The sequence below is a fragment of the Melitaea cinxia genome, chromosome 4, assembly GCF_905220565.1.
Source record: "Melitaea cinxia chromosome 4, ilMelCinx1.1, whole genome shotgun sequence".
Taxonomy (NCBI): domain Eukaryota; kingdom Metazoa; phylum Arthropoda; class Insecta; order Lepidoptera; family Nymphalidae; genus Melitaea; species Melitaea cinxia.
This window is the reverse complement of record NC_059397.1, coordinates 360,263-374,896: the sequence shown is the minus strand read 5'-3', so window position 1 is coordinate 374,896 and position 14,634 is coordinate 360,263. Positions and strand designations below refer to the sequence as shown.

Genomic DNA, 14,634 nt, shown 5'->3' with positions numbered 1-14,634 from the left:
TAAAGGGTCAGATGTCATGTGGCCCAGCGTGCTCACGAAGTCGCGCTCTGGACCGTTTTTAAGAATTTAATATTTATATCAGAAGCATTAAAATTAAATAACATTAAAATTAATGTTTTGATGAATTATCTACACGACAATGTTTGTAGCTGAATATTTATAATAACGGCCATTTTGACTAATTATAGTTTATCTTTTTAAAATTTTCAGTTGTTTTAGGTGAATTGGAAACTTTTATAGAAACTTATCATTTGTGATTACTCGTTTTTGTGATTTTTATTCTGTGGTTAGTTTATATCTCTACTGCAATCAACTCATGCGTATGCAAGATTTTTACATAGTCCATCCTTGGAAATCAAAATTCCGTCGAAGCGACAATAAAACCGTATAAATTTTGTTTTAAAAGTCAAAAATGAATATAAATATAAACTGATATACACATATAACTCAAATAATAAAATGGATAGAAATGTTGAAATGCATCTTTTGTTTCTAACTTGACGGCAAAGAAAGATCGTGTAGAATCTTGCGTATCTACTTATTTGGGGGTAATTTCTAAGATGCAGATTAATAAAGTCCAAATCTTCTCCTAGAAAAGAGAAGTCTTATATCAACAGAAAGATCCAAAGATTCACCCGCTAAGTGTAATAGAAACGCATTACGAAAAGTCGGTGTCTAACAAGCCTGGTCTTCAAGTGCGCGAATCACGTTGCTTTGTTAATTTTGATCAATCAATTGACAAAAGTTCAAATACGGTAATATAAAGAAACAATATTATGAAATGTATATAATACGAAGGCTCACCCTTATAGTAATGACGTCAAACGGAAGTGTGCCAAGGCCGTGTTATAATCTAGAATTGGGGATGACACGTTAGGCGGGACTGCTGGGGCAAATGGTACAATTAGCGGTAATTGTTACGTGAGACAATGTCATTAACATTACTCTCTATATGTATTAGCATACTTGTAGGTGCTTAATTTAATAGAAATAAATTTGTGCATGATAATGTTCATCTACACAAGTACATTAGTACGTAATGTTTTTTTAAGTACCTCATTGCAGTGGCACATTGATCAGTAGGCTATGTTGGAGCCTAGGGTGGCAAAATTTTGCCTAAATTTTTGCAACATTATTACCTATATAGATCCAGAAAATGAATGAGCATACCGAAATAATCGCAACTGGCAGTTGGCACACAACCCTTTTGAGGTCTGGATCCGCGCCTGACTGTACTTACACGAAGATATTATATTATTATATCGAATTTAGGAGATCACTAGAAGCGTAAGAGGTTGTAAATCCTAAACTACCTAATTGTATTTTCCTTTAAAGTTTTTAGATATGCAAATGTGACAAATCTAGTCGCTTCCTCCATAAAGGTATTATAATAAAAACAAAAACTTGAAAACAAAAGCATATCACGTCGTATAAATGGACAAACACGAATAAATAAAAGTCCGATTGCAAAATTCATGAAATAAACAACCTATTTGTCGAAAGGCTATAGCTATAATATTTCATTTCAACACCCATATGATGATCATGATGATGTTCGTGAACGTGATTATGCGTAAAGTTTCCACAATCAATTTATAATAAAGCCTACTTCTAAATAATAAGTAAGAACATTCATTTTAGATGTCGTATAAAATTGCAATGAAAGAAAATGTGCAACGCATTAGTGTTCAGTCGTACACTGTAAGTCATTCAATGTACTTTATATTTAACTCTTATACAAAAGGAGAAATACGAGAGTATTCTCAAAGTACTCACCTTGGTGACTCGTGTGCCGGTAATGAGGCGAAGACAGCGCTGCTCGCTGCCGGCAAGTGCTCTCTTCCGCCGCTCACACATTTACTTTTAAGACATCCACACGAGAGGGATTACACGAAACAGTTCGTTTCTATTCCTTGCACCCCAATCATAGCATGACTCTAAAGGTTAAAGGCCGTTAATAAATTATTACATCTAAATTCCAAAGCTGTCTCTACTCTCTAGCATAAGATAGGCAATTGTTGATTCTTTATTTCAGTATGCTTCGATTCGAAAGCAGGGAAAAAGCAAATACCGGGGTCACTTTATTCTATTAGCCGAGGCCTACGTTAGTTGTTTTAAAAAAACGGAATGATTATTAAACTGATTAGAAACCGAATACTTAATTATATTACAAATAACTGAATGATTTTCGCCCAGTACCACAAGCATTCGTTGTCTACACGATCTCTTAACGGTCTTCTTAATTTTAGTCCAGTATTTAGATTTTATTAGAACATGCCTAATGTTTATACATCAATTTCCCACAATTAATCTTTACTATTTGTTAGGTAATTTCTATTCTTATAATAATACAACTGCTAAAGTATTTTGATATTTCGTAAAAGCGAATATAAAAGTTTTCTCAGCTAGCTAATGGTGACCCTACTCATTACGGATAGACGACGCGGCGCGTGCTCGCATACCGCACGCCTACTGTCGGCGGTTCAGCAGGATATGCTCATTTTTGGACCTCACCGCTCCAAACGAAGCACCACTGGATGCGCCAGTGACCCTGTGTCACCTAATTACTACGAGGAAGTTAAACGAACTTCACTAGTAGATGTTTTCTTTACTACTAGGTACCTATTTTATATATAATATAAGATACTAATTTGTATCTTTTAGTCTTATTAATAATTTTCAAAAGAAAATGTTATCGTCTTTGAATACTTAAAAACGCTCAATGTTTTATTTGACTATAAAGTTGCGCCGTAAATAGTCACACCTGGTTGCAGTGCTCCTCTAATGGTCATGGTTTCCTTGGCTCTTTGGTGTGTCTCCTAATATCTACTACTGCTAGTACAGTTTGGGATTTTCTATAGTGAATTTCATCGACAAAACGGCATACCAATCACAGATAAATATTACTGCTTTTTTATTTAATGAAACACTTTTTTCGGATTTTATCGCGGTTTATTATTAACTTTTGATTCCCGACGTTTCGGATACTTTACAGCAACCATGTTCACGGGAGGACTAAATCCGAAATAAGTGTTTCATTAAATGAATAAAATTCGCGTAAACATTAGAAAAAAAAATATTACTGCTTTCAAGCAGTGTCGTGTTCCTGTGGTGAGTAAAGTGACCAGACCTACTGGGGGATAGGGAGTTAGGTTGGCAACGCGTTTGCGACGCTTCAGATATTCAGGTGATGCAGGCGTGTATTAGCTACGGTAATCGCTTACCATTAGCGGAGCCGATCGATTGTTTGTCGATCTAGTTGTATATCATATATTATATTCAAGATTCAGGCTGCCTTATTGAAACTGGTGTCTTCTTAAGCTCGTTAATCGTATTTGTATTCAATAACCTCGTTTTAACTTTTAACACTATCATGAGCTTGTTCAGTTCAAAGTCAAACAAACACCATAATATCATAAAATAACATTAGTTCCATGATGTCAGCCGTTTATAGAACAAAAACAATCATTTCTGTTTTTGTGACATCTTTACGTTATGGAGTGCAGTCACGAGCGCCGCACTCGCGACTAACACACCTGTCATATTCTATTGTTTTTCCGTCGAAATGTTATCGGCATGCTGATCTGACGCGGCCCCTCAGAAACCCCAAATATGAGCTTGTTTAGCGCAAGTATCGCGTTAGTAAATATCAGCATCACTCTAATTCGTTAAAATAGTTGGTAAACTGCATTAAATTCCAACTTTAGTTTGACGTGGCCTTCGTGCCGCGCCGGGGATTTGTCGCAAATACTTCCGGCCGTCACTATGGCCAACACGTTGTATTGATAAAATACCTAGAAATCCAATGAAAGCGCAGTTTTTTTTTTATAATAATTACGATTCTGTAGAAATGTAAAAGTGGCGTGTTTGCATTTAAATGAAATAAATCATGATTAATAAATTAATACCGCTAAACCCCAGTGGAGCAGCGTGGTGGACAAAGCTTCCAATCATTCTTCTACATGGAGAAAGAGACCTATGTCCAACAGTGGGATGTTACAGACTAAATTGAATACATTTCTCAACCTATATGAATCCTAAACTCAACTTATTCTGATGTTTTTAATGATTTTTTTTTTTTAATATCGAATAGAGATATTGGTGAATATCAATGTAACGTATAAGAGAAATTACAATTTATAAAGAATCCATCTTTCGTGTATATTTTAAATGTTCAATCATTTTACCTAGTAAAGTCAATGTGAATTGACCGTCAACTCGGAACGTAGATTTTGCACAGAAAAACCGGTCAGAAAGTCATCGTTACCAAAACTATTATCTTTGGTAAATTTAAATAGCGTCTTCTGTGCGATAAAGCCAGCCCTGCGGTCACCAACCCCGCCTGCCCAGCGTGGCGACTATGGGCAAAACATGAGTTCACGCCATTTTTGGCGCGATTTTTTTTTTGCCTATGTCCAGCAGTGGACTGCGATAGGCTGAAGTTGAAGTGAATTTTGTCTACGAGTATTGTCATCGTTTCTAGGTTTGCACGTTTAATAATAAAATAATATTTTTTTAAGGTCGCATAGCTAATTAATACTAACATACAAAATTTTTACTTATTATGGGTGTCCGACCTTTTTAACAAATTGTCCGGCCAAACGCTAGTCTGTCCAGCTACTAGGCTTGACGATTTAGCAAACCTAACCGTATCATACAAATTTTCTGAACACGTACCACTGCGACTAAATTATAAAAAAAAACAAGCAGAAAAAATCTCACTGTATTCATTGTTAATTTTTATGATATTTATTTGTTTTGTTTATCTATTTCAGGTAAAAATGGACATTGAAAAAATAGAGCACCTATTCCGCATACATCGGTCAGGTAAATCAAATTACCAAAATTAATAACTTATTTTCAAATATTATTTACAAGAATCTTGAAATGAAACCATGTAATTTCATTATTATAGTTCATTAGTCGACACGTACAACAACGTAGGTAGACGAAAAAATATTTAAGTAAATACGCGTTATCAAAGATTACTCAAAAAGTAATTATCAGGTCTCGATCAAATTTAAATGGAACTACAAGACAAGCATCAACTTCCGACTAACATAAAGAGTCATCAAAATCGGTACACCCAGTGAAATGTTGTCGTATAATACAACGTAAACGACTAAGAATAGTCAAGTAAATACGCTTTAAAAGATATAACTCGAAACGTACTTGTTAGATCTCAATTGTATTTAAATGAGACCACATGACACGCCTCGATTTAAAAAAAATCATCGAATTCGGTCCACTCAGTCGAAAGTTCTAAGGTATTACAATTGAATTGAGAAAAAATACGAGTACAATTGAACTGAGAACTTTCTTCCTTTTTGGAAGTTGGTTAAAAATCCAAACTAATATTCACTCTTGACTTATTTTAATTAACAGTTTATTAAATTTTTTATTAACTATAAAAACAAAATAATGTTTACAATTAAAGTAAAATATTTAAAACAATCCGCGAACTCGCAGTGACGCAGCGTGGTGGATTAAGCTCCAATCCTTCTCCTACATGGAAAAAGAGGCTTATGCCCAGCAGTGGGATGTTACAGGCTGTATCACGATTTAAAAAAAAAAACACAAAAAAATATGTAAGAGTATTTTATTCATCAAATCATAAAAATGTCTTAAAAATAATCTCACCGCAGCTTTACTGCCCAGGCAAGTATAACATCACACGGTCACACAACTCGTACGTGCATCACACACAAACAGAAATAATGCGGCCGACAATTAAATCACTAACTTTATATTTTTGACGTTTTTTTCCAAAACTTGTATAATTTAATTTTCCTAACGCAAAAAAAAAATAATTATATCGACTTACATCTGAATTTTAATTAGTAAGGCAATTTTTATCGTTTCTGTAATAATTTCACAATAATTAGCCTTAAAATGTCGTCCAAAATGGATGTCTAATTATAAATAGCAAACAAGTTCAAACATCGATGATACACATGTATTTATCATATAAAGCATTTCATCATATTAGACATTGAACTCCATTCTTATATTCGAAAAAACAATTAGTTCTCTCACGAAAACGGGCCGTTTTTGAATATAGGAACCGAGTTTTAAGGCAACAAAACTAACGATTGAATCTATATCTCTATTTAAGGTCTGTTTTTTTGGAATTGTCCTAATTGGTAAACAAATATGGCGTACTTATGACCACAGACAGTTAGAGTATAGTGTAGCTTAGTGAAGTGACACAAAGAGCAAATGAATGAACAATATCAATAAGCCATAGACAAAGTAAAATTAATTTTACATCGAAATATTTAATGATACCATATTGCTAAAATTATTTCAAAACCTAATAATATATTGAATATTTTTGCTAAGAATTAGTAGAGGTACAGAATTACGAAAAAAAATACTAATCGAGCATCGAGCATAAAAGGCAACAAAGGGACTGTCCATTTTGGCCCAAGGTGAACAGAATTCATACAAAAAAACAAATATACCAATAATTTTCATAAATTAAATCATGTTTATTCGTGAATTGCAGTTTTATCAATATAAACTGATAAAAAGTTTATTTAATAAGTATTTTAATTCATTAATTATATAGTTCTAGTTTATTTTCGGTTGGTGATTTGATTACAACACGTTGCCAGTCTTAAAAAAACAATTATTATTAACGAACAATCGATTTTAAAATATTTTTAAATCAATTATTTGTTAAAATCGATTAAAAGTATTGTTAAATCGAATTAATAAGAAAAAAGTCTAAAAAAAGTCTATAAAAGTGTATTTAGTAAAAAAACATTTAACTTTGGTGAAAAATAAACTATTTTAGAAACATTGTTATTGACTAAATAAAAAGCAAGCAATTAATTATATTAAATTCGATTATCGATTTAATCGATTTATTTGTTTATTGAAAATATTATTTATTATGGCAACCCTAAACTACAGACTTTTGCTTCATACATTCATTTGACTTCGATGTTGCTTTCATGGTGATATAGCAACCTACTGTAAGGTTTTCCGTCAACCGAGAATTCATCACTACTGCGACGTAAAATACACAGTAGGCATATTCATAAGTAGGAAAATATATTTTGTATTTATTTTATATGTAAACAATAAAGGTCAGGCAGAGAAGCCATAAAAAATATTATTGCAACTGCATGGTTGGTCGACGGACAGTAGTAGGTTGTTGTGGCCATGTCATGAAATTATTTGGTTTTTGGGCTGAAAAAGGTTTCAAGATTTTATAAATCTACCTGCCTAGTTTTTAGATAACATTCTGTTAACGTACGAATCCGATTAGTAAAACAAAAATAACAAAACAATGATTTTTTATTTCAGAAACCTTCTTGTAATTATCCACAAAAAAACAAAAAATGAAACACCTGGATACAAAACTATATCATTTTTCTAATTCATAATTGTTAGTACTACTAACTTAATATATAATTATTATTCTCAGTGACTGTCCACTCGGGGCCGAAACCCCCATACAAAGTGGACAGTCCCCTATATATTTCGTTTATGTGATATGGTCGGTAAAAAAAAAGCCAAAAATAAAATTTACAACAAAATAAAGGGGCCGCCTGTGTCTAAAAAAAGTCGACCCTATTAATATTATTGTCACATTATTTGTATTTACTATGAATAAAAAACCTTGCGCCGGCGGCACACTCTCTCTAACATCTAAAAAAAGGACTAATAACATTGTACTCCACGATGCTCTCATTGGGTAATCTTCAGTCTCATCCTAAAGTCTCAAAATTTTTTCCTGTGAACTACAGTAAACGTTTATGCCGTTGCTATGTGGTATACTTTAATATTATATGGGATAGCATTAAAAATGTTCAGGATGAAATTGATATTCAGAAATATTCATAATATAAAATAAAACCTTTACAATGAACACTTTACCATAAATGATTGACATTTGCAATATTTTGTAAGCATTTTTTTTGTGCGCTCAACATAAAAAAAAGAAGAAAAAAAAACAATTAATAACAAAATACAAATAAATAACAAATCGCTTTACTGTAATATTATTTAACAAGTTATAATTCGTGAAATTTTAAAATATAGTTAAAGAACATGGCCTATTTTATCGCTCATGCTGTTCATTCACTTATACTCATTCACTTCTAAAAATATTATGACCACATCCCTATTTGCCTTATAAAAAAAGATATTGAAATGTCATATTCGAAAATATTAGTTATCTGTACTCTCGGAATTCGTATTTTGTAGTTTTTATGTGTTTAAAATGATAAATTGATATTTGTTTTTAGTGAAATAAATAGTAAATGGAGTTTTACAAATGTCCGTAAGCTAATATTTTGTGAAAGTGAGTGATAAATGCGGAAAAAACGTGAATTACGATTGACAGCGGTTTGTTTACCAATTAGGACAATTCCAAAAAAACAAGATATATATAGTCTTTGGTTTTATTAGAGAAGTTTGATATAAGCTTTCCGAAAGCTGTTTAGTAGTAAGCTTTGTTCATGTAAGTTTTATCATAATATTTTTTAATTTAAAATTAATCAGTCAATATATAATTATAGACAAGGTCGCACCCTTTAAGCAAATAAAATAAAAAAAAAAACTGTCAGACATTAATAATTAAAACTACAAAGAAGCACAACACACATCATTCACATTAAAAAATAAGTCCCTTTAAAATATTTGTATTTTATCTATGACTAGATTTATACTTGTCGGATCCAGAGATTATTCGATCACAAAAGTTCTATTACATAGCTATTCAGAGAACTCTTTATCACATATACCTTGATAACGCACTGAAAGATTTTTTTCAAATGCAGGTATAAAGAAAAAACGCCTAGACATTTATTATAAATATAAATACATTTCAATTTAAAAAAAAAACGAGTGTGCTTTAGACCACACGACTGAAGTAAAACTTCTTTAGCTCCATCTATCTTATAAATCCCTCTCAACTTCCGTTTGCTTCGCCCGATCACACTTTTCGTAACGCTCTAGTCACGCATTCACCAGCTTACTCCCCAAGTCAAGCGTACATAAGGAAGTTAAGTTAAACGGATCACATTTTCCACAGTTCGAGGCCCAATTATCCTGTTCCTTACTGCTGTGTCGTAAGCACACACAACACCATGAACGCCCACACTGTATAGCTTACACAAATGTTTGTTCAGATAGACGCGGAGATCGAACCCGCGACTGCTAGTGCACCAGCCACTGCTGTGTTTCTTTCAATATGGGAACCGGGCTTTAAGGGGCTACACTACCTCAGCTCGAATTCAGATTTCAACCGTACTAACACACATGAGAATTGAAAGCGCTTGGTTGTTCATCGCGCGAGTTATATGTTTTAATAAAAACTAGAGGTAATTTTGCGATTTTTTTGTATCGAGAAAATTTTATGGAATCGTGTTTTCGAAACATATAAAAGATGGTTTATGTCCTGAACTTTACCATACATACATTTCAAACTTAAATATTCAGTAGTTTGGAAGATATGGACATCCTGCCGAGTGGAAAATAAGCAATTTGGGGTAGCATACACTCGTAATGAGCCTCTCAAACTTTAAGTTTATTAATACAAATGAAAATATAGATATGCACATTGAATCACAAGTTAATAAAAACTTATATAAGTTTAATAATATCTCCAAGATCCGACACGCGTGTACATATTTCGTTCACAGTACAAATTCATTAATTATATAGCCTAGCTAACCTAGCTAACCTAGCTAGTCCTCGCCATTACACATACGATTCGATTATATAGATCTACAACTAGTCGGAATGTTACAGATCGTCATTCGTATTTATCACATTTATATGCATTATTTATTATTTTACTATCACTCGTAACAAAACAACTGTAGTTTAAATAAATAAACGGCCAACTCTCCACGGATTAAAATTTCTTTCTTCTCCAGACCACGGCAAACATCTGTACAGTCCATATAAACGTTTGCCATGACCGGGAACCAAACCCTTGACTGACAAAGTAATAGCTAGTACATACATACATAATAAAAAAATATGCTTTAATTCTTCAGCGGCATATTTTAATATATGCAAACTTTTTTCATTTATTTATATATTTTTTGTGATTGTGATTTTAATATCATGCGAGTTACTTAGAACTTATTTTCAGAAATTTTTTTGTGCCACTCTAAAGGTCGTCTCAATCATTAACAATTAGCTACTAAGAACAACACTGAATATTACAAACACTACATTCTCAACCGTCAAAACAGAGTAATAAATTAATCAACAGTAATTAAGTCAAAAATTTAATGGAATGTTATGTAAGTGTCACCTTCATAATCCGAACCTAAGCTTATTATACATACCATATGTTCTAAAATTTTAAAACTGTATTCAGCACGCATATAAGAATGTCAAATAAAATTAAAATTAATAACGAAATAACAATAGAAAAAAGTATGAGTGAAACTCACAACTGTCATAATGACAAGTTAGGAAATCAAAGATTCTTTCGTGTCTTCTCCAGTGTATGTGGCATTGGCAGAATCATTCGCGCTATTTCGCACAATGAAAGCCATTAATCCAAACTAATGAATGTGATTCTTATATCTCTTATTGTTGGAACGAAGTTCCTTACGGCAGGCTTGACATTTGGCTGGGCAAGCGAACTGAAAAGAATGTGATACTAAAACCGTAAGAAAAATATATAACGGAAGTGACGTAATATCAGTCGCACGACTGTATAATATGACGTTTGTAAAACTAAAATATTACTAGTAAACTTTTTTTAAATTATTTACGTGATTTTATACTGTCGACAAAAATAAATAAAGACACATGTTTTTTATTTCACTTAATAGTTTGAATTATTATTATTTTGTTCGATTTATTTTATTTTACGGTATTTGTTATTTTCTAAAATACCAAATTTCCTAAATACTTTTATGTACTTAATTAAAAACCAATCAACAAAATTTAAAGAAAAATCAAGAACTAGAAAATATATATAAAATTTAACATTTTTTTTAAACTGTTGCTTCTATACTATCCGAAGGAACTTCGTTTCTACCTGGTGTCCCATGACACCACATATTTATTTAATTTTAGTACATTAATTATAAAATAATGTATTTTTATAACGTGATTGCATATCTCATTAGAACACTCGAAACAGACTATATAATTATACCTGGTTATATTCAAAAAACGATACGTTTTACATGTGAATTAATTTCAAACATATGTCCGGAATTAAATGGCTCGTAAAACGAATCGTTAAATATAGTAACGGGGCTTTAAAAACCGCCTTCAAGTATAATATTAATGGAATAATTAAATGGCGACTGTATTATAACCTTAATATAAACCTCATAGTACAGAACTAATGATTGTCGCTATCAGTTCATCCCTTGTTAATTACAAATTATAAACACACACACAATTAATACTATTTAACTTTGTGACTTAGGAAGACTAGAGTTTGTATTTGATTTTTAGATCTTTTTTTTTATAAAATATGTAAAAATTATACCAGTCAAGTATGATACCGTCACGTTTAATGACGAACTAAGCAAAAATTAATTTTAAAAGTTTTTGTCATCTATTTATATTATGTCTAAGAGTTAGTAGTCTGTGAAAGTGGCTTGCACTTAGAGGCCTAGAAGGCCTAGTGTATGTAAGGGCCTCGCGTTTTTGTAGGCCTAGCACGTTTTTAGGCCTAACAATTCAAAACTTCAATTTACATACATCTTTCGTCCTGTCCACCCTGAGAAAGCTATTAGCATCATACATATTACATGCATGTCGAGGTAAAAAATGTACCTCACAAATCACAAAGGCCTTAAGAGACCAAGACCCCATGATGTGCACTTTCTAGGAACCGTTAAGCCTTTTCCAATAAGTTTTGAGGTACAGTCGCTTAAATAAACTAAACTAAGGGCCTGTTTCATTAGTTGTGGATAACGCTATTTGACGGATGACAATATCCAAAAGATAAAAGTTTTTGATATTATTTTTCCACCATCGAATGTCACTGTATTTATGAGATATTTCTATTCGCAAATATGTATCTAATACTTATATATATACTTTATTTTTTGAGGCGAGACAGGTCCTAATGGTCTATTCTGTCTCCTGCTGTTAAAGTTTAGTCGTAACTTATGTGTGAGATAACCTTTATCCATAACTGGTGGAACAGGCCCTGACTGTTTCTGTGATAGAAGCATTTATAACTAAGAAATATACATGGTTATTTCAATTGTTTTTTCTGTATACAATATCTTGTACATCGTCATTACGTTATTACTAAAAATATCATTTGTTAATCTGAGGATTTTTAAATACAATTAAATTTTGAGAAAAATTGCTATTTAGGCTAGATTCTTATATTCAGAAAACGATTGGTTACGCGTATTCGATCGAGCGGACGAAACCATTCGTTCGTTCTCGTTCGTTCGTTCATTCGAACGAAAATGTCTAACAAAAGTTAAACTGTTAAATTTCGAACTTGTCATGTTCATAAAACGGCTCGTTTACTGAATATAGAAACTAGATTTTAAAGTATTGACTAGATTCATTTTTTTTTGTCTCGTTGAAATTCAATTTTAAACACCAACAACGTTTCTTAGAAAAATATTGTTGACATAAAAATATTTCTCCAGGAGCCTTGTGCTCACAGCTGGATAGTTGTCGTACCGTTAAGAATTAACTTAAATATCTTAAATAATTCTACTTAATTATCTTAAATAATCTTAATATTCGTTACAAACGGATGCACTTTTGTTGAGGTCTCTTCATATTTAATGGTATGAGATCGGAGGACTGGCGGATTGACCTCCCGTGCAGGCAAGGCTGGGGGCGAGGGGTGTTCGCCTCAGAATGTGAGGATGGGTTCCTCGCGGTGGTCCAAGATGTCTGAAACGTGAAAAAGGATCTTATAGAACATTTCTTGACAAGTTCACTTTGATTCATTTAAATTCGTTGGGAAAGTTTTTTTAGTAAATGTTGAAAGTAAGGCGTGTCCAAGTACCATGAACAGTTTAATAATTTAGTTTGTAAGATACATAGGTTCAAACGCTTCAGGGATATATTATCATTGATCTAATTTGAACTCGACAGTAAGAGAAGGATATCGCTTAGTGCCCCCCCCCACTCACCCTTGGCGATGCTCCACCAGGGCAGCGTGACGTAGGTGAGGAAGGCGTTGAGCGGCGCGGACTGCGCGCGCCGGCCCTCCTTCCACAGGTGGAAGGTCTGCGTGAAGCCGCGCATCGCCCACAGCGGGTTGTAGGCGCCGTCGTCCAGCTCTGCGGACACACGGCCAGATACACACACCGCCGACGGGCTAACTAATGAGTTTCATCCACGCCACTTGGATGCTTGGTTTGCAATTAAGGTGCGAACTTTACGTGCATTTTTTCGGCGTATATGCAACTGTGGAATGACCTTCCCGCTGAGGTTTTCCCTGAGCTCTATAATTTAGGGGATTTCAAGCGTCGACATCTTTTTCTTAAAGTCCGGCAACGTATCCGCGACTTCTCTTATTTCGAAGATGTTCATGAGCGAAGGTAATTGTTATTAAAAAAAAAATACAATGAGGCGGCGCTATCGCCGGACACGCTGCGCTACACTGCGCTACGCTGTGCTACGCTGCGCTAGGCCGCGCTGGGCGCGGTCAGTGCGCCTACCCGCGAGCCTGCGGCGCGGCACGTCGCACCAGTAGTAGATGTCGGTCCCGTCGGGCGTGGTGCGGCGCGGCGGCAGCGGCGCGTTGCGGAACAGCTCGGCCGCCGCGCCGCGCCGCCGCGGCAGCGTCACGTACGCGCGCGCGCCCGCGCTCCACGCGCCCGCCCCCGCCACCGCCCCGCCCGCCCCCGCCACCGCCCCGCCCGCCGCCAGCTCGCACGGGAGCTCCTCCTCGCCGCGCACCGTGACGCCGGCGAGCCGCTCGGCCAGGCCGGGGGGCGGGGGCGCGCGCGGACTCGGCACTTCGCCCGCCAGGCAGCCCGCCTCGCACGCGTCGCACGCGAGCTCGCACTCGGGGTCGGGCGCGGGGCCGGGGGGGCCGGGGGCGGCCCGTCGCGTGCGCGCGGGGCGCAGCGGGCGCAGGGGCGGCGGCGTGGCCGCGGGGCGGGCGGGACGCGGCACGCGGCGCGACACGGTGGCCAGGCAGGCGGGCGACAGGGCGGGCGGCGCGCGGCGGTACACGTCGCGCATGTCCGCGGCGGGCGGCGCGCGCGCGCAGCAGCGCCAGCGCTCCGAGGAAGCCCGCCGCCCTACGGACGCACACCACTCGGTTACTGCGCGTGTCGGGGCGGGCGGGGCGCCGCGGCGAGGAGTGTCCGGGCTAGCGGGCTTCCTGCGGGCGACGGGCCGCGCACCGAGGGCGGGCGCGAGACGCGTTCACACCGACGCCCGCCCTCGGTGTCCACTCGGAACGTGCGTTGACGCAGTTCTCGAGTCGAGCGGAAGCGATCACGATACGACAACTAGTGAATGGAAGCATGTCGTGTGACTACTGTGCTACCGTGATATTCGTATGAAACTATAACATTGATGAATTTATCTAAAAGCAGAGATTGAAACTGATAATGAAAATAATCACTTAAGTAAATAATTTTACAAATGGAACTCTCTAATAAAACTAATATTTTTTGTTTTGATCGATAAACAACTCAACTTTTTTCA

The 14,634-nt window shown here is 35.9% G+C and overlaps 1 protein-coding gene across 1 annotated transcript in view; it reads right to left on the bottom strand.

Moving 5' to 3' along the window:
- Window positions 1-12,195: 12,195 nt before the first annotated feature.
- The window catches only part of LOC123669985 (uncharacterized protein KIAA0930 homolog), a 58,558-nt gene continuing 56,119 nt past the window's right edge, over window positions 12,196-14,634 (bottom strand). Inside the window, exons 9-10 of the mRNA XM_045603490.1 lie at window positions 13,104-13,253; window positions 12,196-12,861 (exon numbers count right to left, since the gene is read on the bottom strand). Of these exons, the coding sequence (XP_045459446.1) occupies window positions 12,821-12,861; window positions 13,104-13,253 (191 nt within the window). The 3' untranslated portion in view covers window positions 12,196-12,820. The remainder of the gene's footprint in view (window positions 12,862-13,103; window positions 13,254-14,634) is intronic.